We start from the raw sequence: 26,260 nt of genomic DNA, 5'->3' as shown, positions 1-26,260 counted from the left end.
TTCCTTGTCTGCTCTGAGAAATTTTGCAATTTTAAGTCTCAGAACTTCAGTGCTATCAAGCAAATAATGTGAAAAAAATTTCAATTTGGTTGCTGTGACCAGGTAATATATCAGTAACTACAGAAGGTCACAGCCAAAATATGAATCATGAAGTTAGAAATGTGTATGAAGTGATACTTTCTGCACTTAAAAGAGTTTCCAACTTCCAATAAAGACCAGCCATTGTTTCCAACCACAAACACCACAATACAAAACATGAACTGTGAGAGAAACAACTGATCAAACTCCCTGTTCATAGCAACTTTAGGCTTCAAAATTCAAATCAAAATTGAATACAGTTCACAGCAGAACCTTACAGAATTCCAAGTTCGAACTACCTAATTGGACTTGGTAGAATTTACAACGCAGCAACAGTGGTACAAAAATTTCGCATTATATCGTGAGCTTAACGAGGCCTTACAATTGGATGGAGGTAAACCCAGATATCTGGTTTCATTGTGAAACCGCCTGGAGTGCATCCATCCAATTGTAAACACCTGTGATCGACGTAAGTTATAGGAAGGAACAATGTGATATAAGTTTGGTGATTAATCCACAGTAATAGGTATGTTGAGTATAAATAGAGATGGGTGTGGATGAGTCTTGTGTGGAGACTCGAGAAGAGAGAAATAAGTTGGGAAGGGCTTCTCTTCTAGTGTGGGGGTTACGTACTGTCACTTATGAAAAGGGATTGAAAGTGAATTTATGCTAGTGCATGCTAGAGTCATAAATAAGAGAAGATCAAAAGAGGGTTCGAGAGGAGGAACGAGAATCAAAGGGTGTTGTCCTGTGAGAGAGTGCTGTTGTGTGCTGCATAGTTTGTGTGGTCCTTTCAGAGAGTGAGTGAACGTTGCGATTTTCAGGTTAAATTTAATGACAGTCTGCAAGCAAGTTAAGTTTGCTGGAACTTAATTTATCCCTTGCATGAAAATGGGAAAAAGCTAGCCATGAAGTAAGAGAGAAAGAGTTGCGTAGCGTGAGAAAATGGATCACTATCCGTGCTATGGGGATGGTAGGAGTGGAGGCAAAAATCGAAAAGCATACTTTTTGTCGCAGACTAATGCATGAAGCAGGTTTGTTTACACCAAATAATATGGAATAGAAATTTGGATGACAAAATTTATGAATATTAAAAATTTGGGTTATAAAATTTATAAAATAATGATAATTGGGTAATAAAATGTGTAATTAAGTCTAAATTTTATTAACTTAATATTACTAATTTAATATATTATGTTGTGATATATTTTTAATTTGATTTTATATTAGAAATTAGGCAGCTAAAAGTCTATCGAGTCGCATCGAACTCAATTGGTCCAATGGTGCTAAACAAGTTGGGTGATATGGGTAAAAAATACTCATTTCTATTTAGGTCACTTTTTTTAGAATTAAACATGACCCATTTTGCCAAGCTAACAAAAGGTAGTCTACTATTACATTTAAATATTAGTAGTTTATTGTTTGAGCGAATGAAGTGTGTGATCTCATCTAGATAAGTTAAAGGGTAAACACATCCAACATATTACAGTTGCACTTGAGAGAAAAAGGAATTAAAAAATAATTAAGAGTGGAAGATGTCTATAAAAAAACTATCAAAAGAGACATTACTTTTATAGGATAAATAATTATTTTGATCCGTAAAATATAAACGTATAAATTGAAGATTTTTAGTCCATAAAAGAGTGAAAATCATGATTTATTTTTGAATGCGTAAAAAATATGATAATTAAATATTATTATATTAGTTAATATAAATTTGGTTATAAAAAAACTCAGTATTAAATTGGTTTTTTAATATTAAAACTTAATAGAAAATTATTTCACAAAACTTAACTGTAGGAATTAATTGCTGCGCTTCTTACAAATTTGGGAACTTAATTAAAATTTTCCTTATTTCAGGATTTAATTCTCATTAATCTTCTTTTGTATTAAGATGGTATGGGATATATAAATTATATAGATTTTTTTTGTGACCTTCCAATTGGTAGGAATAGTTTCTGTGGAAGGTGAACCAGGATTATTACTATAAAATAACAGAATGAGAAAAAAAAATCTTTATTTCGTTTAACGCTCGACATTATTGTTAATTTACAAGCTTATACATTTTTTTATATTTTATTTAATGGAATTACACATTGTTAGAGTATCGTAATCTTGATTTACGTTTTCTGGATCTAGGGTTTCTCTATACAGCTAGTTCTTCATAATCATCCCATCGTCCTCCTTTCTTAATTGGCATCGTCAAACCCATCGGAGTAGTAAACCCCACCAGATTGCTGGCAGAATCAATCACTTGAGACTCAGGCAGAGACATTGAGGTTGATGATTTGAATTTTTGGATTTTTCATCGTGAATCGCGGATCTAATGTTTCTTCAGAAAACAAAGTCTAATATTCTTTTATAACGAATCTAAAGCATTCTTGTTAAAAGAAACTTGAATTTTTTTTTTCTGTGAAAGTCCCAACAAAGCTTTTGCGATTGTAAAGAAGAAAAAAAAGGAGGAAACAAATGCCGACGTCTATGGTGTACCATGGAGAGATGGCAGTGGGAGAGGTAAAGATATACCCAGAAGAGAACAAGAACATGGATCTGAAAGAAATCAGAATAAGTCACTTCTCACAACCTAGTGAAAGGTGTCCACCGCTTGCAGTGCTTCACACAATTACTTCTTTTGGTATTTGCTTCAAAATGGAGTCATCGACCTCACAGAAACGACAACAGCAAGATGCACTCTTTCATTTGCACTCCTCATGTATCAGAGAGAACAAGGTATAATCAGCAAAACTTGTAAAAGTGAAACCCAGTATTCAACTTTTTAAAGAAAAAGAAGAAAAAAGAAACTCTATTCCAAAACAAGCATATTATGGACTCTGGACAGAATCTCGGATGATGATGACTTATTTTGAAGTTGCACTTGCACCCAAGTACTTGGCAATTCGGAATTTTCGTAATATTTGTCTCAACTAATTGAATCTATTGATTTAAAGTTTAGAACCCCAGATGTTGTGGGAACTGTCTAATTGGTTGCCCTGCATTAATTAATGACTTCCTTTACTCAGACTGAATCCGAACTGCGTTATGAAGATTGGCTTTTGTTTCTTGTGAATCTTGTAACATATTTTTGCCAAGGTTTGCTTGCTATGTTGGGTAGCATGTGATGATAGTCTAATGTAGCATCCATATTGGTCCAAATTACAACAGAATGATTAATTATCGATAGTTTCAAGGGCAGTCTAAAATAAACTAGAATGATTTCAAATTTAAAACAGAACAGCAAATATATTGATCGTGTATCCCTACATAACAAATGTGTGCTTTGCTTACATAATAAGAGAGATTAACCATGAGAGATACTTTTGATCTTTTCACAACAAATTTTAGAGAAATCCTGATTTTTTAGTTTGGCACTGTATCCATCTTTAACATTTTGCAATGCTTGCTAGATTAAAACCTTTTCAAATTTTGTTTCTTGTACATGGTCGTCAATTTTCCTTTTTTCTAATTTCTCTTGCTTGAGTTTAACCACAATTTCAATTTTCAATATTGGCTGGTGCAGACTGCTGTAATGCCAGTGCGTGGGGAAGAAATACACTTGGTTGCAATGTATTCACGGAATAATGATAGGCCTTGTTTCTGGGGATTTATTGTTGCCTCTGGACTTTACAATTCATGTCTTACAATGTTAAATCTGAGATGTTTGGGTATAGTGTTTGATCTGGACGAAACCCTTGTAGTGGCAAATACAATGCGTTCTTTTGAGGATAAAATTGAGGTGCTCCATAGAAAAATGAACTCTGAGGTCAATCCGCAACAAATTTCTGCTATGCAGGCAGAGATCAAGCGATATTTAGATGACAAGAATATATTGAAGGAATATGCTGAAAATGATCAAGTTGTTGATAATGGGAAAGTGATAAAAATTCAATCTGAGAGTGTTCCAGCATTGTCTGATAGTCATCAGCCTATAGTTCGACCACTGATCCGATTACAAGAAAAGAATATTATTCTGACACGCATCAATCCACAGGTATGTAATTTTTCTTTATCCATTTATTTGATTGTAAAATGCCGTGTCTTGGGATCAAGCATCTTCCTTTGGAGTTACTTTTCTACGTTGGTTCTGTATGATTTCATTCCATTAGTGTGAATTTTAGCTTTTTATCATTCAGATTGGAGATTATTAATTATATGGTTATTAATTACATAATGGTGTTCTAAAATGCCCTGTGCTCAAAGCATGTGTTTATGTTTCTCTAGCACAGTCTTTCATGTTTAATTGGATGATTTCAACATGAATGGATGGTACATGTTTTCTGTAGTTTCTTATAATTAAAACATGTAGACTTGTCAGAATCATTGGTCCAACAATAACTTGTGTCTTTGGAAAGATTCGTGATACTAGTGTTCTTGTGAGGTTGAGACCTGCATGGGAAGATCTCCGGAGCTACCTGACTGCAAGAGGGCGCAAGCGTTTTGAGGTTTTTGTTTGCACAATGGCTGAGAGGGACTATGCACTAGAAATGTGGAGGCTTCTTGATCCAGAATTGAATTTGATAAATTCGAAAGAACTGCTAGATCGTATTGTTTGTGTCAAGTCAGGTAAGTGGCATTTTTTTGAAACATTCAATTATCTTTGTTTTCAAATGAGAAGCTTTACATGTGTAATGGAGTAGATAAAGGAAGCAAATTAAAAGGATGACAATAGCTCGAATTTTAAATTTTCAAATTCATAGCAGTTTTTCTGCTGCAACTGTTCATTTATTTTTTGTGCTTCTTGTGTGTTTCAATATATTATAATAGGTTTAAAGAAATCATTGTTTAATGTATTCCAAAATGGCTTATGCCATCTGAAGATGGCATTGGTAATTGATGATCGCTTGAAAGTGTGGGATGAGAAAGACCAGCCTCGGGTGCATGTTGTCCCTGCATTTGCTCCATATTACACTCCTCAAGCTGAAGTAATTTCACTTACCTATATAATGTGATACTAATATACATAAAATTTCATTGTTTCTGTAGTGTTCTGAACTGATTAAACTTGTTTATCTTGTAGGCAAGCAATGCAGTCCCTTTCTTGTGTCTTGCAAGAAATGTTGCTTGCAATGTTAGGGGTGGCTTCTTCAAGTAAGAACTAAACCTAAGTTTTATTAAATAGACTTTTTTTTTACACCCGAACAAAAAGGAGGGGGATCTCGCCTATTTTCTCTAACAAAATGTACAAACCTTTATTATAATTATAACTTGATTTATGAGAACATTACTTCTCTCAAACAAATATAAAGGTAGACAAGCAGAATTCTTAGACCTGATTATGGCCTCTGATTTGGTGACAGGGATTTTGATGATGGTCTTTTACAGAAGATCCCTCTAATTGCTTACGAAGATGATATCAAAGATATACCTTCTCCCGATGTGAGCAATTATCTAGTTTCGGAGGTTAGTGTACTACTGTACATTTAACTTTAAGTATACATGTTATTAACCAATACTATAATCTGCTGGGTTTTAGTATGGTGAAATTTAAGCAGAATGCGAATCATTTAATTTGATCATATGTATGTGTCTGTTTTTTGTTTTTCAGGATGATGCATCTGCTTCCAATGGAAATAAAAATTTGCTTCTATTTGATGGCATGGCAGATGCTGAGGTAGAAAGAAGATTAAAGGTAACAACCTAGTCTGAATAAATGGGATATCTGATTTACATATCATTAAACATTGAGTTTGTTATCATTGTAACTCTACTTGCTTTCAGGATGCAATATCAGCTTCTTCAACTATCCTTGCATTGACTGCTAATATAGATCCTAGGCTTGCTTTCACTTCTTCTCTTCAATACACAATGGTGTCTTCTTCCGGAACAGTTCCACCCCCAACAGCACAAGCATCTGTAGTGCAATTTGGCAATGTTCAGTTTCCTCAACCTAATACTCTAGTTAAGCCTATGAGTCAAGTTACCCATCCAGGACTGAGCTTGCATAGTTCTCCTGCCAGAGAAGAGGGTGAATTACCTGAATCAGAATTAGACCTAGATACCAGGCGTAGGTTTCTCATATTGCAACATGGTCAAGATACAAGGGAGCGCATGGCAAGTGAACCCCCATTTCCTGTTAGACATCCTGCACAAGTTTCTGCTCCTGCTTCCAGTGTCCCATCACGTAGGGGATGGTTTTCTGTAGAAGAGGAAATGGGTCCACAACAACTAAATTTGCCAGTACCCAAAGAATTCCCTGTAGATTCTGAACCATTTCATATTGAGAAGCGCTGGCCCCGTCATCCATCCTTTTTCTCTAAGGTTGGCGATTCTATTTCCTCTGATAGAGTTTTCCATGAGAGCCATCAAAGATTGCCAAAGGAGGTAGTGCTTATAATGAATTTCAGTATATTATGCTCAAAGTTTTGCTGGAGGATCGTACTCTTAGATTATTTAGTAATTTAGATAGTTAGTTAGTTATACCTAAGATAATTGCATTGCAGGTGCATCATAGGGATGATCGCTCAAGATTAAGCCAATCACTCTCTAGTTATCATTCTTTACCAGGTAAATCAGCACTTGTATTCAAAGAATTAGTTGCTTCTATTGTTTTATGTTATCATTAGAATGACATTATACCATGGTTGTCATGAAGGTGATGACATTCCCTTGAGTGGTTCATCTTACAGCAACAGGGATTTTGACTCTGAATCTGGACGTTCTCTATTCCATGCTGATACTACAGCTGGAGTATTACAGGAAATTGCACTGAATTGTGGAACTAAAGTGAGTGGAAATATATGTGTCTGTAACATAATAGTTAGATGGCATTGTTGCATAATGCATGCATGGATTATGATCCCAATGTACCATTTAAAGTTTCTGTTGCTTTAATGCGAACAGGTGGAATTTTTGTCTTCGTTAGTGGCTAGCACAGAACTGCAATTCTCCATTGAGGTATGTTTCATTCTGGGTAGCAATATCTTCTGTGTCCTTGTTGATTATGTTTGCATGTAATTTATATATTATATTTCTTCTGGACATCAGTTTAGTTATGATATAGTTTGATTTCTATTAATTTAGAGTAAAATACTTATTTTAAAATCAATGAATCTGCCCTGTCGTAATTTTTCTATACTTAATTAAATGCAAGAAACTTATTGGTACAGTTTTTATTAATTATATGACTTCGATTTACTAAACACAGGGTTGGGTGTGCAGTGTGCTATATCTCAATGAGTAGATTTGAAATTGTTGGCTTTATTGTTTTATCTGGAATTAATTTCATAATTGCTTTAATCAAAGGCTCAAATTCTGTTCCATATTGCTACCTATACAGTGGTGTCACTTACAAAATATGTCCTCCATTATATTTTTTGAAAATTTGTTAATTTGCTTCAACTTGATGTCAATCTTACACGCAGGCATGGTTTGCTGGAAAAAAGATTGGTGAAGGATTTGGTAGAACTAGAAGGGAAGCTCAAAGTAAGGCTGCTGGGTGTTCAATCAAACAATTGGCTGGTAAGCTTTTCTAAATTTGTTAATTATAACTTGACGTGGCATTTTATTTTACCCCCTTTTTTTTTAATGATTTTGTAGATATATATATGTCTCATGCTAAGGATGATTCTGGTTCCACTTATGGTGATGTTAGTGGGTTTCATGGTTCAAACAACGATGGTTTTGTGAGTAGTGGTAATTCTCTTGGTAATCAGCTATTGCCTAAAGAAGAGTCAGGCTCATTTTCAACTGCATCTGAGTCATCTAGGGTTTCAGATTCTAGGTTGGAAGTCTCTAAAAGGTCAACAGATTCAATTTCTGCCCTCAAAGAATTGGTAAGCTTTTTAATTATTAGAGAAACCAATTGTGGCCCTTTTATTCATCTTATGCTATGTCAAATTTTGTTATTGATATACTATAAATTCTAAATTCTACTTTTTTAGTGCATGATGGAGGGTCTTGCTGCCAGTTTTCAATCTCCACCAGCTTCAGCATCAACACATTTAACTCAGAAAGATGAAGTGCATGCACAGGTTTGTAATTGATGTCAAGGTTATCAAATCAAGATTCAAATGGTGAATTGCCAAGCTAATTTTTTATCCGGAATCATAATATTTAGAGACTATGAAAAATAACTTAAAATATACCAAATAAATGATATATAGTGTTCAATGCAATAATTTTAAACTAGAAATAGATACAACAACTTAACCAAGTCTCATAAAACAAAATTATTAGTTATATCCGAGTTTGTGAAGCCTCTACTTTAGAAGGATGGAAACTATACAATGAAATAGTCAAATAGAGTTGAATAAGTAGTGAGTAACAAATAAAGTAGTGGAGTAATCAAATTTGATAAGTTCAGAAGTGGTCCTTCAATTCTTTTTCATTTGACAATTGAAGTTGTATGACTTTTCAATTTATTTCATGAGAATTGGTGAGAGAAAAGTAAAAAAAAAAATGAAAAAATAACGAATCGTTGAATCATGTAATTCGTATTGATGATTGAAATTGTACTAATTCATTCATGTATTGTAAGATTCAAAATTATTTGAGATTCATCTTATCATATGAATCAATAGGTAGCTGATTTGTATTGAATCATAAGATTCAATTTGTGAATAACTATGATTAACGCATGTGCTTCAGTAGGTTGCACAAATTGGGTTAAAAATATTTTCAAATTTTTCTAAACTAGCCATTGTTAATTAATGATTCTGGTTCTTTATTTTGTGTAGCTGCAGAACTTGCATTTCTTGTGCTGATGTCCTAGATTTTTCCCATGTTTGTCCCATTAGGCAGTTAGGTATTCCCATGTTGAAATTACACAATATACCAGTGTTGTGATAGGTACTGATTCAGAATTAGTGAAAGAATAAATGCAAGTGTTCATCGCAATATTTCAGATCCTGATATTGCTTCCAAAAACCGATCTTCCGCTAAACAAAATGCCCCTAGTGTTCTCCCCCTATCTCTTTATAGCCTATCTCTGCCAATCTGATGGGTTATAAATGACCATCACTAACTAACTCTAATTAACCACTCCATTGGGCTTATCGCTTACCTAACATGTTACTTTGATTTATGGTAGTTTATTCATTTTGTTTTGAGGCGGAGAATTGGATAGGTGCCTATGTATGAGCTTTGGGAACAAAATCCTTTTTAGCATTTTGAATCTGGTATAGTGTAGTAGCATTGCAACAGCATACTTGTAGGGATTATAATCTATAAAAGAAGCCTTCTCTGCCATAATACATTTTTATCTTCTCTTTTTTAATTTGATTTGTGCACTTTTAGTATAATGTTTTACATTGTCGGCCAATTAGAAATCATAGTGGGTATGACTTTTAAATGGTTTTTGTTAAAGTCAAAACACTAACCAAGTAACCGTACATGGAAACTGTGATTGGATGACAGTGTAAAAACACTTTACACTGTCAATGCATACACTATTTTCTCTTCCTTTTTTATCCTACGCTGTAAATACTGCTTAGTCCTGGCAATGTTTTAAAAAAGTTCTGAAAGTTCTTAAACAATTTTCTCATGTTTTAGGTTGAAATAGATGGTCAGATCTTTGGTAAAGGGTTTGGAGTAACATGGGAAGAGGCTAAAATGCAGGTATACTATTTTCTTTTTATGAAATGTTAGTATTGTTTACATATGTGTGTGTCTATGTAAAAATGAATTTGATTAACTTCTCTCATATGGTGTTGGGGTGCTAATATGCCTTTTTAATTTTCAGGCTGCCAAGAAGGCACTTGGAAGTCTAAGAACAATGTTTAATCAAGGTTCTCTAAAGAGGCATGGTTCGCCCAGGTCTGTTATTTTGACCAGCAGATCTGGTATATTTGATTTTCCTTTAGGTTTTACTACACAATGGGCAAACTTAGATCTTTAGGTAAAAAAAATGCTTTCCATGTTTTCTTCCTTGATTGAGAATTGAGTAGTTCAATTTTTACAATACAGTAGTGAGCGCAAAATACAAGCAATGTATGAGTATGAGCCATACTTTGTTACAGTTTCTATTGTTTCCTTTGACTTAAATTAGGTTTATCTTGTCTTTTATTGGGCAATATTGACAATTATAAGTCAACATGATGACAGAGAAAACTGATTGGACAAAGCGTCATACATACAATATCAGCTTCTGTAACAATGAAGTACTTATTTTTTAATTTTTAATCTTTATACCTCCCCTAAGGGTTTCAGTATTTTGTATTTGTCTTATTGTTTCTTCTTATTATGTTGCAAAATCAGGTCAATGCAAGGATTGGCAAATAAACGTCTAAAGCCAGAATATCCTCCAACTCTGCAGCGGGTTCCCTATTCTGCTAGATATCCCCGGAATGCTCCTCTTGTCCCTTGAAAAGCATAACTGGATTTTCATCTCACTTAATCATTGTGGCTTTTGCTGGGACATGTCTTTGTTACCGAGGCAATGATACAGGGAATGGCTGTTGGTCGGATGGCTTCCAGTTTAGTGGCTGTCTGGTCTGTCAGTCTTTTTGTTCAAATCCAATTCGAAGTAGAACACCCACTTTTTATATCAATTTAAGATACTCAGTCCTCTCAGAAGAGTGGGGTTAGATACTGGACAAATATTTGGGGATGTGTTGGTCCTCCCAGACAATGCAATGCCAACTGTGCGTGTCTGGAAAAGCTGACAACAGTCCAAAAGACAATGGATGAGGCAATCCCACATGCTGCAATTGTTCTTCTGTGACGTTTATACTTGGTGCCAGAGAGTAGCTAATTGGAATTGAGCATTTGATTCATGTTTTTATTAACTGAAGTCGTGATACACCAGTACAGGTCTTTTGAGTCGGTTTTCACTAACCTTACCAATTCTTTTTAGCTATAGTCATCATACACCTTTCAATACAGCCGTACAGGTTCTTTTACACTTGAAGTTGGTTTTCATTAACATTACCTGTTAATAATACTATAATAGTGTTTCCTGCCACTGACAGTTCTATCACTACTTCAGAGACACTGTTATTTATGAATTTTTGAGGTAGTACAGTTTTCACTTTTGATTATTTTTGTAACCCCCCCCCCCCCAAGTCTTTTGGTGAGGGAATTATTGCTTTGTGCAATAGAAATCCCTCACAAATCACAATCGCAGGTGCTTGTATCTGAATTTGATGTTAAGAAATTGGAGCTATGCACGATTTTGTATTTGAGGTGTACCTGTAATAACATGTTATTCTCTGGCTTTCTGCTAAATACTCGATTATACCCTTGAAGATTACTTGTGCTCACTGTTTTGAAATACTCGATTATACTGCTAATAACTTTGTTATAAAAAAGAAAGTAGATATAATACTCACAAAAAGGGATGGGGTGGTAGGAAATGATTTTACGAAAACACTAACTTTGCACAAGGATGCAAGGATGGAGTGTAGTCATTCATAGTGGAATCGTTTGGAATGGACTGGAGTGAAAAGGTAAAAGAATACCACTTTATTTTGACGGAGTTCTCTTCAATGGTAATTTATAGAATGGACTGAACTGCAAATTTGACTTCCAATACTGCCAGAAACTGGGGTTGGAAGGTAGTTTGTCAAATACTATCACAAAGGTGTGAATTTCCTAGAGGAGCACTTAGCTATGTATACCTACCGTTGAGGCTTCAAAACTTTGGTCTACTTGCAGAACGAGCCAGAGTTGCTAACAAAATTGGAAAGATTGGTGTCGTCAAAGTCAATTATGGCAAGGGTGATGAGAGTTATAAAGTTGGCTTGATGATTGAAGAGAGAAGTGGGAGTGAGAGGTTGTGGGTTCAAATTCTTTCACTAACCAAAATTAATCGGTGACATTGGATGATAAAAAAAAAAAAATGACCGGGGTGATAAGCCAAATTCTTGAAAGCTTTTGTTTGAAATGGCTAGTGAGAAAAACACTTGGATTCTCTAGTTTTCGAACAAGAAAATGGAATTAAATGTGATTAGATCAATGGTAGCAAAAGTGATTTGGAATTAAATTTATTTTGTAAAATTATGTTTGAAGCAATGCGTTTTATCTTTGAATATTTTTATTATATAAATAAATTAATGGTAAAATTTAGTAAAAAAAAATTATTTAACTTAAAAGTTACTTAAAATTATTTCAACTTAAAATTATTTCTAAAATCATAATCAATTTTTCAATGTAAATTCAAATATCTAAAATTTTACCAAATAATAATGTTCTTTGTTTAACTTGTTTAAATTAAGATGAAATATAATGAAACATGATAGAAGCATAAAAATGTGAAACTAATTTGTTTTCAACATTTTATACAAAAATATTATAATAAAATAATTTTATTTCATTTCTTTTTGTTCTGCTATATATTAAGCATTCAAATTCAAAGTAATTAAAAATAAGAGTTATATCAACACTAAAATATCAATTTGATTCATGAATAAAATATGATGAATAATTATAATTTATATAATTAAATTATTGTATATAAAAAATATTTACTTCATACTTTTTATAAATATTGGATGAATTTGTTTAAACTTAAAAATATTAAAATAAATTTTTATATAAGCATTTTTTGAAAATAAACAAAAAATTATTTTTTTAAACATAAACAATTTAGACAAATACACTAAGAAAACAAAAAAACTACTCATTTTATTAAAGTAAACATTTATTTTAACAAAAGATTGAAACAAAGTGAGGATTAAAATGTTAAAAAATAAAAAATTAGTAAAAAATTTACAAACTATGGATGTAAATTATAAGCAATATGTTTATCGATTAATTATGGATGTAAATAGTGAGTTGGAGTTGGTATGGAGTATACGATTGTTTGATCTTTTTCTAACTTAGTCAATGATGAATTTCTCAAGGACACCAAGCTCGATCAACCATATCAAACATATGTCAAGCGTCATTTATGGTTACCAAATACTAGTACTTTGGTGTTCTAAAATAATTATTGACATTTAAGGTTCCGTGTAAAGATTAAAAGAATAGGCACAAAAAATTTTAACATGAAAAATGCATTTTTAAAGCTCCTAAAATAATATTATTTATTTTGAAATATAATTACTTATAAAGTTTTTTACCTCTTGAAGATATTATTTTTTTGTAAAATAATAAAAGCATTATTGATAAAATAGTTCAATAAAAAATTTCTTCTTGTTTTGGTAAAAAATGAGTTATTTATATTTTTTTTGCTGAAATATTTATATAATTAATACTGTCTAAATAAAAAATGTTTTCTTGCACGATCCATTTCATATCAACATTTTAAAACTGTTGCCGTCAAATTTTCGGTTAGCAGCTATGTGTCTTTTCTGTTTTTAAAATTATTCTTCTAGTTTTTTTTCTAACGGAACATAATTCTTCCAGTTAATCATTCATTTAAATGCATTTGTTTTTACAAAATAGATATCGAAAGTATTTAATTAACTTAATTGTTTATGGTACAAGTCATTTTAAAAAACATTGTAATAATATTAGCTCCTTTTTTTTAAACGATATTAGCTCCTTTTTTTTAAACGATATTAGCTCCTATTTGACTTCTCAGAATATTTTGTTTCTTAAAAACCAATATTTTGAGATACAATCAAAATACAAAAATAATATTTAAGTAATAAATTTTCTTTATAAATAAATATTACTCCAAATATTTTTCATTATTTTAATATAAAAATAATCTATTAATGATGAATCAAACTTAAGTTATTTAATTTTTGTCGCATATATTATGTTATAATATTTATAATTTTTTTGGTGTTAGTATAATATTAATATTTATTTATAGATTATTGATGGATTTTCACTTTTTCTTTTGTATTATTCACCGTTAAGTATTTAAAAAGTACAAACAAGTTTAGTGGCACGCTCAACCTCCGTCAAAGCAAAGAAACAGTGTTTCATCATTTGGGTTTCGCAGAAGAGAGAGAAACCCATTTCTAGAGAGAGAAACTCGCAGTCGCAGACATGTCTTCCTTCGATGCCTTCGCCGACGACTTGAACGTCAACTCTTCTTCCACTCGCCAGCACGACGATGACGAGGACAACTTCTCTGGCTACGGCGGCTACTCCTCCTTCACCGGAGGATTCTCCGCCGACGGAGATGTCGCCGTCGATCACTCCGCCGCCGCGTCGCCGGAGATCTACGGCTTCACTGATTCGAATCCCGCTTACTCTCAGTCTCCCTTCGAATCGGCCACCGTAGAGAACGAAAACGGAAACGGATACGGCGACGGCGACGGTGTTTTTGTCTCCGACGGTCCGGTGCTTCCTCCGCCGACGGAGATGGAGCCGGAGGAAGGTTACGCTCTTCGCGAGTGGCGCCGGTGAGTGGTTGTTTGCAATTTCTCTTCCGATCGTGAATTCTTTGGATCTCGCTTGAATCTGCTTAGATCTGTGATGGTTTTGCTTTATTCCAGAAGTTTTCTAGCAAAGTTTCTCGCGCTTGCTTGTAATAAGTTAGGATTATGAATCGGGAGTGGGAAAGCTTGATGATCTTATTTGTAGAAAACAAATTGATGAACTTAGGTTAATACGATTTCACTTGAAGCAGTTGGTTGAGCTGTGGTAAGATATGTAGATGTGATGTTTTGTAGAGATTTAGTGTAACTGTGTTAGTATGCTAGGGAGTAGGGAGGAATTGATTTATATCCACCAATTGTAAGGCTATGCTTCGATGGATTAAGTTTGGAGAATAATAAGGGAGGGGGTGATTGATTTTTCACTCATGGATGTTGGATTTCTATAGTCTATAGTTATTGTGTGGTGAGCTATTTTTTAGGGTAAATTGCATGGCACGAAAAAACATTTAACTTAAGGTTGCGGTTCAAACTGAATTTCAATCCCTGTGCAAATTCGATGATTTTTAGGGTTTGTCTGTGTGCTCAGTTAATTTTATTAGATGTTGGCCAAACAATAATCATTGTTTGACCCCTTGTCCTTTGGAATTAGATAATCAATTGATCAAACTCAAATTGACCCTTGTTGGGCTTTTAGATCAGGCAAGCAGTTTTCAAAGAACTTGAACGATGATAAATCTTGAAGAGGATTGCATCAGATTCTCCTGATCTTGGATTGTTGTGATTGTGTGCTATGGAAGCTATGCTTTATACAATTTAATTTAGTGTGCTTCTTAAATAGATCCCGATGGTTGAATTTTTTATCTCCTTTTCTCTTTCATCCTTTCATGTGCTTTTGGGAGTAGTTGATATTGGACTATCTGGTTATGTTAATAAACTGATTTATGATGTGTAAAAAAGCTAAAAAGGAAATTAACTCTTGGAAATATATGATAATGATAGCAGCATATGTTAGCAGATGCTACTATCAGGCCCCAATACCCCTGAAACATATTTCCACCGAGTTAATGTTTTTGCTTGCCCTGAATAACCTGTTTGTTCTACATTATTTGAATAGAAAAGTGAATTTTCCCTCCTTGATTTATAAGGTTTTACAATGTTCTCTTCTCTCATTCCATGGTGGTTCTCATAGTAGTCAATGGTGTGCTATAGCAGAGTAGTGGAGTAGCCCTAGGTTGGTATGGGATTCAAATAGCAGAGCAGTTTTCAATAGCGGTCATTGTGGGTGTAATAGTGACCAAAATAGCAGCTTTTCTCATATTATGGCAGCGCTACCATAAAAACTCAATTTTATCCCTGGTTCAATGTTATTTATTTATTTTTGTAAAATTGTGATTTCTCCCCCATTTTCTAATGCATTTTTTGCTTCAAAAACATAATAGGATTTGAAACCCTTCTTCCTTGACCATTCCACAAAATGCCTTACCCTTCTCCCCCATTGTTTATCCATGTTCCTTCACTTTACATTCTGCTCATTTTTATTTAATTTGTTTTTTTCTATTAATTTCACAATCATCTTTCATTTTTTGTCTTCATTACTGTATTGTTATTATAAGCTTCTAGATTGATGGTGATTGTGTGCATAAACTTTGACTTTTTATTTATCATGAATTTCCTTAATTTTTTTTGTTTTTTGTTTTTGAGATTTATGTGTAGGATAGATTATTTAGTTGGAATTAATAATGGCTTAGGATAATATGTTTATTTCACACTAATAAAGTTAATACCATTAATAAATTGAATCCAAAAATTATTGTGATTAATCTAAACCTCCTGTTTATATAGTTATAAGAGGCAAAATTAGTTGTGAACTTGATGAAAGAACAATTATTTTCTTAATTTTTCATCTTGGGCCAATAAAGATTAAGATCTATTGCAAGTTTGCTGAATTCGGTTGTTATAAAAAAAAATGTCTTTTGCTTTCCTTGTGCAGTCAAAATGCCATTCAGCTAGAGGAGAAGGAGAAAAGGGAAAAAGAAATGAGATTGAAGATTATTGAAGAAGCTGAGGAGTATAAGGTGGCTTTCTATGAGAAGAGGAAGCTTAATGTTGAGACTAACAAGGTTCAGAATAGAGAAAGGGAGAAGGTAAGTTGCATCATGACATCATCTTTGGCCAGATATATATATATTTTCCTGTTCCCTTAATTGTAGAAAATGAAGTTTGTTTGTGGAGCAGTTATTCGTGGCCAATCAAGAGAAGTTTCACAAAGAGGCAGACAAAGCTTATTGGAAAACCATTGCAGAGCTCATTCCTCGTGAGGTTCCCAACATTGAAAAGAAAAGAGGCAAAAAGGATCAGGACAAGAAGCCATCAATTACGGTCATCCAAGGCCCAAAGCCTGGCAAACCCACGGATCTGTCTAGGTTGCGGCAAATACTGTTAAAGCTGAAGCATACACCACCACCTCACATGATTCCTCCACCACCGGCTCCTGCTAAAGACGCCAAAGATAATAAGGATGGAAAAGAGAAAGCAGCATCAAAAGCAACTGGATCTGCAGCAGAAGGTGCACCTGATTCACAGCCAAAGGATGCCACCTCTAATGGCCTCACAGAAGAACCCCAGAAAGAAGCTCCTGCCACTGAGGAGCAGCCTGCTGCATGATTTTGTCTATGATACTTTGGTTCCCCCTCAATCTTTCTTCTGCCACCCCTTTCTCCACCCTGCAGTCTTTAATGAATCTTTTTGCCCTGCTATTAGTTTCTAATGCTTATCGGTTGCATTTTATTATTATTAACTTTAAGGTTTTGTATGAATTAAATCCATTATTAACAATTATGACGTGGAGATTCAATGATCATGGGTTTAAATAGTACATCCTTTTAGACAGAGTATATGTTGGAATAATTGCTGTCTGGTGGTGTCAAATAGACAAATACAATGTTTAATATTTTTCAGTTGTTTAAATTTCCATTGTATGTACCTGATTCTGGTTTCGTTATTTGTAGGGTAAAATTTAATTTTAGCCATGACTTAATTTAGTTTTAGTTCTTTAAAAAAGGTTAGCCTTTATAAATTTTAATTTGTTTAAAAATATTTTGTATCATATTTATTCATGATATGCAATAGATTGATACATGCATTACAAGTTATTTTGAAATGTTTAACGATATTGTATGGTTAGAGACATATGTTACATTAAAATTAAATTTAACTATATTTATATGGATTAAAATATATTTAATCTTACTTTAGTAAGTAATTAATGGGCATGGGTATATGTTGTATCTTTTATTGGCAGGCATGCCGATCTGTGAGTTGCCTGCCACTTTTCAAATTTCCATTCTGACTGTTTTTGTCAGATGCGAGAGTTTGCACAAGTTGTCAGATGATCGAGACAATGCATGAAGTATTCAAAGCGAAAAATGATCTAGTTACGGTGTTGAAATAATTGAGCTAAAATATTTTAAAGCTAATCAAACTAAAAGTTTAATAAATCTTTTATAGTAGTGTTTGCATTTTTTTTAGTTACGGATGTACACATAGTTTATAATTATATGGATCATAGCACTCATAAAGATGTTTATTTTTTAGTTTTTTTTAGGTACTTCTTTTTGCAGTAAAAAAAAGTCTATATCTTTTTGTTTCGTTGATCTCCTGTTGTTTTGAGTTTCTATTGTATTGGCACTTATCGTTGTTTTTTATTGCTGTTACGGATTTAAGTCATGTACGAACTACAAAACTTATGCTCAGTTATTTGTGTCCTGTGATAGTTTAATAATTAAATAAATTATTGAGGGATTTAAAAAATAATGAATAAGATTAAGATCTACTAATAAAATACTTCGATGCATTAAATGAGGTTTCAAACTATGTCTAGTTGTTTGACTTTACTGAGTGTTAAAGTTTTAGGATTTGACTTATGAAAATGAAAGAATGTAAAAAGTGAAAGTTGAGAATGTATCTTATCTACCATTGATTTAAATAAAAATACCTTATAAGTTTAAATGTTTAATTCATTTTAAATTAATAATAAATGCATTTTTCTTTTTATTTTACATATTTCCTCACTTAAAAAAGACAAAGGCAAAGTCGTGTTACTATTGCATTTATTACCAAGGCACGTGAGAAATAGAAAGCGGCCAGCAACTCAAGTCAACTCAACTAATCTCTCTCTCTCCCTCCGTGATTCAAGCAGCGCTGCTCCCCAATTTCCTACCATAACCAACAAAACTAATTTAAGATAAATGTAAAACAGACATGCTTTGGTTTCAACATGCACTAGCACCAAATTGCTTTCATGCCATGTTATATTATATTCTTTGGAAAAAAATTGAAACAAAATAATAGAAGACTATCACATAATCTTTTAAGAAACAAACATTACTTTTTTACTCCATTTGCAACCCTGCAATTCACATTACCGTGGGGTCACTTGAGTAATAGTAATAATAGAAGAGATAGGGTTTGAGTTATTTCTAGAGGATTCTCCTTCGTTTGTGAAGAATCCTGGCGCTGTAAGTTCTTTCTCATTGAGTTGGATTGCCTTGGATAGCATATCAACAACTTGTATCATCAATGGCCTTCTATTTGCTGCTGACTGTGTGCAGAAAAGAGCAACCTTCATGTACCTGATTACCTCTTCCTCAGGAAATTCTTCCATGTCTTGATCTACAAACTCCAACAATTTCCTCTCTTCATAAAGTTGCCAGGCCTGTTAGACTAAATAATGATCATTAAGTCCAATCCGAAGTTCCACACTTAGAATAACAAACGACATATGTTACAGGGTTACTGATATTTTTAGTCCTTCAAAAAAAATGGGCCGTCTTTGGTTTTAGTTCCACTATTAAAATTATAACGTTTTCATCCTTATATTTTTGAAGTATCCAAACTTTAGTTCTTAAAAGCATAAGCTTTTGCTGTTAGATTTAGGAACTAAAATTTGAGTATTTCAAAAATACACTGACGAAAACTTATGATATTCTAAATTTTGGAGACTAAAACTAGAGATGACTTATTTTTCAAGGACTAAAAACACTGATAACCCTATCTTGCAAATATTTGGTTCAAGAAAAACATTGGAATTAATGTATTATGGTACATGGAACAAGGTAGCTAATGGAAAGAGCAGTTCAGAAACAAGTGGAGTGGAGAGATAATCAATAAACAAGTGGTAGTGAATAATAAGGATATGCTAGGATTTCATAGGCTCAATAATATTAACTTGGATACTTCACAAAACATAAAATGTATAATGTTGCAAAGTAACTCATAAATATAGGAAAGGAAACAATGACTAAGTACCCATTCCAAGAGGAATTTGTGTGATCCTCCCCCGTTTGTCCTTCTGGCACTGCTTCTGCCACTAATTATTTCAAGTATAAGAACCCCAAAGCTGTATATATCAGCCTTCTTGGTTAACTGGCCACCTAATGCATATTCCGGTGCTAAGTAACCTCTTTAGATTAAAACCAAAGCAGGATATAGTATTAGTAAGTTTCATAATCCATAATCTAAGTATAAATTGACCAAATTTTGAAATGCAAATAATTATAAACAAGTGGATAACTTCAAACATCACTATTTTCCAAACAATAAATTGGAGCATACCTAATCCAGTAACTATAAATATAACACAAGTTGTTCCCAAAAAAAACATACGTTGTTCCAGCAATTCTTGTGCTAATGTGAGTGACGTCATCTGGAAATAATTTAGCCAGCCCAAAATCACCTATTTTGGGATTGAAATCTCTGTCAAGTAGTACATTACTAGCTTTGATGTCTCTGTGTACAATAGGTGGTGAAAGTTCTTCATGAAGAAATGCAAGACCCTTAGCAATACCTAGACAAATAGCAGACCTTTTTCTCCATTCTAGTTTCATGTTTTTATTCCTTGTGCCTACAAAAGGATGGAAAATGGAAAGGAAGGTTACATGCATGTTTCAATCTCTCATCTGTATATGATTTAATTTGTGATTTGATAATTTGCACCAAGCATTTGACATATTTACCAAGTAGGGCACTATTAAGGCTTCCATTTTCCACATGCTCGTAGACTAATGTACGACTAGGTCCTTGAATGCAGAATCCAATCAATTCAACAAGGTTTGAATGTTTAACATTTGACAAAGTTTTAATTTCAGTCAAAAATTCGCGAACTCCCTGCTTTGACCAAACTGAGAGAGTCTTCACTGCTATACGCCTTCCATCTCTTAAGGTTCCCTAACAAAATTGTAACATGGGTATTTAGAATGGCTTAACATCAATAAGAGTATAAAATGGTAATATGTGATGCAATGTCTTGGCACCTTATACTCTTCCTCAGCTTAAATAATTTAGCATAGATACAGTGTCCTCAAATTGAATTATTTATTTTTATGGTGTGTATGCATAAGAGAATTAAATTTTAGTTTATTCTGTTTTATTTTGGGAAAGAAATAACCTATTGATATATAAGTACTAGAATGTAGTATGCATATAGTTTTGGACATTCCCCCAGGATCCTAATGTTGAAAACCAAGAGGAAAAAAAAAGAGTACAAGTGTAATGATATTCTTAATATCCCAAAAACAATGTATTGATGTTTTTTCCATTGCAAAGTGTGGAATACTAGCCGATCTAAAATTGGCTTGTACTTCCCATTTTGACTCTCAAAAGTGATATTCAGCAGCATGAGAAATAGGGAGGGGGAGAGATAGACTGCAAATAGCAATAACGAGCAACATAAACCCCTCTGAAGAATTTTAAGTTCAAGTTGCTAACATTCATATCAAGTCCATGGATGAAACTTATATTGGCATAAGTAACCTGAATACCTGGTAAACGGTTCCAAAACCTCCTCGTCCTATCTTATTCTTTGGATTATAATTATCAGTTGCTAATCTCAGTTCTTTATCAGAAAATTGCCTTACATTATCTAGCGGATAGCCTGCACAGCAAAAGAATAAAAACATGAGGCAATATACGTATAGAAATGGAAAGAAATTTTTAAAAAAAATGGTAAGTAAGGAATTCTAGGAAAAGACATTTCCAGTTAAAAACCGTTGACCACAAAACCATTAAAATGATACACACACGTGTGAGTGCTGCTAACCATTAAAACCAATATATATACAATCTTTACCACGCATAAATGATAATGAAATTGTAAAATATAAGTAACCACCAAATCCTCACCATCAATTTCACCAGGAACATAAGAAGGGCGTTTTGCCTTTATAGATTTGGCTCCAAAGCAGCCACAAGTCATAATGATCCTACTATATTGCCGCTATACTCTGCAATTGGCATAATCTTACATTCTAACATAAGCAAAATACAAGTTTTGTACATTTATATCTCATACTATTAAGAGACACAGCCATGTGCTGGCATGGGCACCCCAATAGGAAATTAGACCATGTTTTTAATTTTTTAAGATGGAAAACGGCATGCATGGTGTATTCAAATCAAAGAATCAAACACAAAACTGTAGGATAAAATTCAGTTTGTCTCTTTCTCTCTAATTCTATCAGGAACAGATAACTGACACACACGCACAAAAGTTCAGAGAATAAAACCCATTGCCTTAATATTTGATTTTGATTTTGGTTGAACTTGAACCCAAAAAGATTAAAACTTAAAAAAAACCAAATACAGAAACCTTCTGAGTTTCTAAACAAGTTAAGACATGGGAATTTTTTTTTTCAAAAAAAAAAAAACAAACAGGTGTTAGTTTTGAGATTGAGAAAATGACTACCTGGTCTGGTTGATAAGAGAATTAAGGTGGAAACACAGGTGTAATAATATTAATAGGCCTTAAAGTTGAATGCAGAATGCAGAATCAGAAACCAAAAACTGAAAGGTGATGTAATGTGAAAATAGAGTTAGTTAGTCGTCACATGATTGAAATAATGTTGGATTTAGCCGGCAGCTGTTCATTTATTATTTAAATGAAAATTATGAAAGTGCTGTTTGGTGTAGTTTGTGTCCCAATAAATAAGTCACATATCTCACATGCTGTGACTTTGCCTCTTGCACCGTTCCCACTTGCTCACACTGTTACTGACAGTGACTCTTCCTATTTTTAGTTGCAGCTCCACCTTTTTTTGTTGGGTCAATGCCATCTCCAACCACGCGTATATATGCTTTCTATTTTATGAAATGATTTATGTCATCACCATGCGTATGTTTTACTATGTTTTAGTCTTTTGTTTTTTAGTTTTGTTTAGATTTAGTTTAGTCTTTTATTTTTTGATTAATTCATTTGTAGCTAGTTATTCTTATTAGATTTGGGTGGTTGGTTATGAATGGTCCTATCAAGTATTGCAGGTTATTTAGGCATACTTGGCCCCTCAAGCAAAAGTAAATAAGAGTTAAACAATTAAAAGCTTTTAGCTGCAAGATGTGATGGCAACTATATATTGTAATCAATTATCATCTTCAAATGAAGAAAGTAGTTGTTACTTTTGTAACTATAATACCCCGAAATTCAAAAACACTATTATAAAATAAGCATAACTCAAGGGAGAAGAATGCATACTCTTTTATTGGATGATCATTTGTTTAAATACAGATCTGTTGTAACAGGAAGCAATAATAACGGACTTCCTAAATAATAATCAACCACTAACATAGCTACTAAGTAACAGAAAATAAAACAACTAATCCTAGAAACTTGGTCAAATAATTAGTAGAAAATAACAAACTAACAGGCAACTGTTGATACACGTTCAACACTCCTCCATGTATCAAGTCCAAGTTTCTCTCTTAGTAGCTCAAATCTGCTTCTTGGAAGAGCTTTGGTGAATATATCTGACAGCTGATCTTCAGTCTTGCGATACTTCAAGCACACTGCACCACCTCTGTACATCTCTAAGGAAGAATAATTTGATGTTGAAATACTTCGTTTTTCCATGAAACACTGGATTTTTAGAGATGATTATGGTTGCTTGATTGTCCACCATTACTTCAATAGTTGTATCTTGCTCCAAGTGCAAATCAGTTAGTATTTTCCTTAACCATAAGGCTTGATTAACAGCTGTTGTGGCTGCTATAAATTCTACTTCAGCGGTTGATTGTGCAACAGTTTCTTGTTTTTTGGAACACCAAGAGAACATCCTTGATCCAAAGCTAAAAGCCTGAGGTGTTTTTCATGTCATCTAAAGACCCTGCTCAATCACTATCATAATAACCTTGCAACTTGAAATTTTTGTGAATATAAGTATACAGGTTTTGATGATGCCAAAGTATTCACTTAATAAGCTCTGATTGATTCAAGGTCAAACAAACAAGATCAAGAAAAGATAAGGTCTTAATCCATTTGTTAAAAGAATCTCATATTGATTGATATAGGTTTTGGCCTCAAAGTTTATTTTTGAAGTGTTTTTAAAAAGATTGATCAGTTCAAAATAAGTATTTTTGAACTAGTAATCGATTACCAGGAGTTGTAATCAATTACCAGAGACACATTGCACATGGCTTTTCAAAAGTTTTTGAAATTTGAATTTTTAAATTCTTGTAATTGATTACCAAGTTTTAGCAATTGATTACCAACAACGAGACTTTAGAAAATCCTTTGAAAAGTCACGACTCTTCAAAATTTAAATTTAACTGTGTAATCAATTACCAGAATGCTGTAATCGATTACCCATGAAAGAATTTCAGAAAATATTTTGAAAAGACACATCTCTTCAAAATTGTTTTTGAACAGCCACCAAAGGGCCTATATATATATGTCTTGACTTCAAAAATATTAAGAGATTTAAAAAAAAAAAAGAACCTGATTATCAAATTCTCTAAAAAACTACTATTTGGTCAAACACTTACAAATCAATTGAGAATTCTTCTAAGATTTTTAATTTGTATCATCTGCTCAAAAGGAGAGAAATCTTTCTATACATCTTATAAACACAGTTGTAATTAAGAGATTGTTCGTCTCTTGACTTGTGAGAACCCTGAACACAACGGTGAGGGATCCCAAGGTGTGTTTAAAGGTTGTAAAGAGTTTACAAAGATAGTGAAAAATCTCAAATGAATTACTTGAGGACTGAACGTAGGCACGAAAAGTGGTCGAACTAGGATTAAACAAGTTTTCAATTCTCTCTATCCTTATCTCGGTTATTTTTATTGCACTTATTTTGTCTTGCATAATTGAAGAGCATTATCGAATTAATTGCATCTTCATCTTTTATATTCTGAACCTATCACATATTTTAAAAAGGGAATTAAAACTTGTTAATCGAAAAAATTCTTTAAAACTTAATTCACCTCCTCTTAAGTTATTGAGGCCACTTGTTCAACAATTTTGTGATTGACTAAATTTCATGCCATAATTTAAGGTCTCCTGGACATACCTTAGCACCCTTTTTGCTGCTTTCAAATGGGATTGTTTTGCATAATTCATCAATTTTGAAAGTACATTTACAACATACAAGATATTTGGTCTTGTTGTTGTGAGATACATTAAGCAACCAATTAAACTTCTGTAGAGTGCTTCTTCTACTTGTGTTCTGAACCATCATCCTTGCATAAATTCTCCTTTTGACACATAGGAGTGTTCACCCTTTACAATTCTCCATGTTGAATTTCTTCAGGATCTTCTTTGCATACTTCCTCTGACAGATGAAAATATCACCTTTGTTCTGCTTAACCTTCATACCAAGGAAATAGGACATTTCTCCTAGGTTTGTCATCTCAAATACTTGCATCATATCATCCTTGAACTGTTGAATAAGTTCAACATTACTGCCAGTGACTAAAAGATCATCAACATACAAAAGAGATCACAATGAAGTTAGCTTGATCACCTTTGATGTATAAATTAGATTCATTAAGACTTTTAACTAAGCCTAGTTTTGATAAGTACTCATCAATCCTGTTGTACTGGGCTATTGGGGCTTGTTTCAAACCATACAAAGCCTTTTTTAATAGATAGAATTTGTCCCCATGTCCTTTCATAAGGAAACCTTCATGTTGCTCAACATAGATTTCTTCCTCCAAAAATCCATTTAAGAAAGCTGACTTGACATCAAGTTGGCAGATTTTCCATCCATTTTGTGTTGCGATAACTAGCAATATCCTAATGGTATCCTGCCTTGCAACCGGAGCAAAAGTATCAAAGAAATATACTCCAAAAATTTGAGCATACCCCTTTAATACTAACCATGCTTTGTGTTTGTTGATTGAGCCATCTGCATTCAGCTTTGTTCTAAACATCCACTTCACACCTATGACTTTTCTGTGTTCAGGTCTTTCAACGAGTTCCCAAGTTTGATTTTTATCAATTATGGCAAGCTTATCTTGCATTGTATCCCTTCATTTTGGATCCTCCTTTGCATCCCAATATCATGTAGGTTCTAGAACTGCTGCATTGCATCTTTCATAAATATTTTAGGGCAATCTAGTGCCTTTCATGGGTACATCATCAATTAGCTCATCTTGATCTTGCAAAGGGCCATCTATTGACATTTTCTCAGTATCATTCTAGCTCCATTTCTCATTCTCCATGAATTACAGACCTCTACTTATAAGAATTTTCCTTGTGTGAGGTTGGAAAACTCTACAAGCTTTAGATACTGAACTGTAACCCACAAAGATATCGGGTTCAACTTTCTTGTCTAGCTTGTCTCTCTTAATTTGAGGCACATAAGTAAAGCGCAAACATCCAAATACTTTAAAAAATTTCAAGAAGGGTTTATAACCATACCAAGCCTCAAAAGGAGTCTTCTCATCTACTGCTTTGGTGGGAAGTCTATTTAGCAAAAATACTGCAGTGTTTGTAGCTTTCGCCCAATATGCCTTAGGTAACTCTTTCTCATGAAACATACATCTGACCATTTCCAAGATTGTTTGATTCTTTCTTTCACTAACCCCATTTTGTTTAGAGGTGTAAGAAGCTGTTAATTGATGTTCAATGTCTGCTTCCTCACAAAACATGATGAGTTATGCTGAAGTGTACTCCTTACCATTATCAGACCTCAAAGCTTGAA

At 33.4% G+C, this 26,260-nt stretch overlaps 3 protein-coding genes across 6 annotated transcripts; 2 read left to right on the top strand and 1 right to left on the bottom strand.

The window, feature by feature from the left end:
- Nucleotides 1-2,119: 2,119 nt before the first annotated feature.
- Nucleotides 2,120-11,051, top strand: LOC114374342 (RNA polymerase II C-terminal domain phosphatase-like 1). 3 transcript variants are annotated; one of them, XM_028331980.1, is made up of 18 exons: nucleotides 2,120-2,808; nucleotides 3,596-4,066; nucleotides 4,428-4,638; nucleotides 4,840-4,997; nucleotides 5,093-5,163; nucleotides 5,373-5,475; nucleotides 5,621-5,704; nucleotides 5,794-6,396; nucleotides 6,516-6,579; nucleotides 6,668-6,798; nucleotides 6,916-6,969; nucleotides 7,437-7,533; nucleotides 7,612-7,707; nucleotides 7,789-7,847; nucleotides 7,956-8,045; nucleotides 9,565-9,630; nucleotides 9,755-9,828; nucleotides 10,270-11,051. In XM_028331980.1, the coding sequence occupies exons 1-18, from the start codon at nucleotides 2,548-2,550 to the stop codon at nucleotides 10,376-10,378; spliced, it is 2,802 nt and encodes a 933-aa protein (XP_028187781.1). In that variant the 5' UTR covers nucleotides 2,120-2,547; the 3' UTR covers nucleotides 10,379-11,051. The 3 variants fall into 3 exon arrangements, with proteins under 3 accessions (XP_028187781.1, XP_028187782.1, XP_028187780.1); XM_028331981.1 differs by adding an exon at nucleotides 10,117-10,172 and having other exon boundaries at nucleotides 7,612-7,847; nucleotides 10,270-10,384; XM_028331979.1 differs by having other exon boundaries at nucleotides 2,121-2,357; nucleotides 2,498-2,808; nucleotides 7,612-7,847.
- Nucleotides 11,052-13,841: 2,790 nt separating this feature from the next.
- Nucleotides 13,842-17,313, top strand: LOC114375779 (clathrin light chain 1-like). The gene is made up of 3 exons (XM_028333636.1): nucleotides 13,842-14,312; nucleotides 16,279-16,432; nucleotides 16,524-17,313. Exons 1-3 carry the CDS (start codon nucleotides 13,954-13,956, stop codon nucleotides 16,950-16,952), a joined length of 942 nt encoding a protein of 313 aa, XP_028189437.1. The 5' UTR covers nucleotides 13,842-13,953; the 3' UTR covers nucleotides 16,953-17,313.
- LOC114375778 (putative serine/threonine-protein kinase) lies at nucleotides 14,938-25,577 on the bottom strand. 2 transcript variants are annotated; one of them, XM_028333634.1, is made up of 13 exons: nucleotides 25,079-25,577; nucleotides 24,834-25,026; nucleotides 24,626-24,794; nucleotides 23,133-23,410; nucleotides 22,844-22,939; nucleotides 22,617-22,686; nucleotides 21,107-21,304; nucleotides 20,303-20,513; nucleotides 19,953-20,190; nucleotides 19,596-19,749; nucleotides 18,856-19,002; nucleotides 16,700-16,724; nucleotides 14,938-15,205 (listed from the first exon to the last, which is right to left on the bottom strand). In XM_028333634.1, the coding sequence occupies exons 1-13, from the start codon at nucleotides 25,575-25,577 to the stop codon at nucleotides 15,171-15,173; spliced, it is 2,313 nt and encodes a 770-aa protein (XP_028189435.1). In that variant the 3' UTR covers nucleotides 14,938-15,170. The 2 variants fall into 2 exon arrangements, with proteins under 2 accessions (XP_028189435.1, XP_028189436.1); XM_028333635.1 differs by lacking the exons at nucleotides 14,938-15,205; nucleotides 16,700-16,724; nucleotides 22,617-22,686; ... (3 more) ...; nucleotides 24,834-25,026; nucleotides 25,079-25,577 and adding exons at nucleotides 21,468-21,568; nucleotides 22,030-22,155 and having other exon boundaries at nucleotides 18,553-19,002; nucleotides 21,107-21,219.
- Nucleotides 25,578-26,260: the final 683 nt, after the last annotated feature.

Source organism: Glycine soja, chromosome 11 (genome assembly GCF_004193775.1).
Source record: "Glycine soja cultivar W05 chromosome 11, ASM419377v2, whole genome shotgun sequence".
Taxonomy (NCBI): domain Eukaryota; kingdom Viridiplantae; phylum Streptophyta; class Magnoliopsida; order Fabales; family Fabaceae; genus Glycine; species Glycine soja.
Note: the sequence above shows the minus strand (reverse complement) of the source record. Positions and strands in the feature narration are given on the sequence as shown.

Coding starts and splice junctions, on each gene's coding strand:
- LOC114374342 (XM_028331979.1), top strand. CDS start 2,548: ATGCCGACGTCTATGGTGTACCATGGAGAGATGGCAGTGGGAGAGGTA. Junction 5,705..5,793: donor AGGTAGAAAGAAGATTAAAG/GTAACAACCTAG, acceptor ACTTGCTTTCAG/GATGCAATATCAGCTTCTTC. Junction 7,848..7,955: donor TTTCTGCCCTCAAAGAATTG/GTAAGCTTTTTA, acceptor CTACTTTTTTAG/TGCATGATGGAGGGTCTTGC.
- LOC114375779 (XM_028333636.1), top strand. CDS start 13,954: ATGTCTTCCTTCGATGCCTTCGCCGACGACTTGAACGTCAACTCTTCT. Junction 14,313..16,278: donor GCTCTTCGCGAGTGGCGCCG/GTGAGTGGTTGT, acceptor TTCCTTGTGCAG/TCAAAATGCCATTCAGCTAG. Junction 16,433..16,523: donor AGAATAGAGAAAGGGAGAAG/GTAAGTTGCATC, acceptor TTTGTGGAGCAG/TTATTCGTGGCCAATCAAGA.
- LOC114375778 (XM_028333634.1), bottom strand. CDS start 25,577: ATGCAAGATAAGCTTGCCATAATTGATAAAAATCAAACTTGGGAACTC. Junction 23,411..24,625: donor GCAGCAAAAAGGGTGCTAAG/GTATGTCCAGGA, acceptor AAAACACCTCAG/GCTTTTAGCTTTGGATCAAG. Junction 19,003..19,595: donor ACAAATTCCTCTTGGAATGG/GTACTTAGTCAT, acceptor TTAGTCTAACAG/GCCTGGCAACTTTATGAAGA.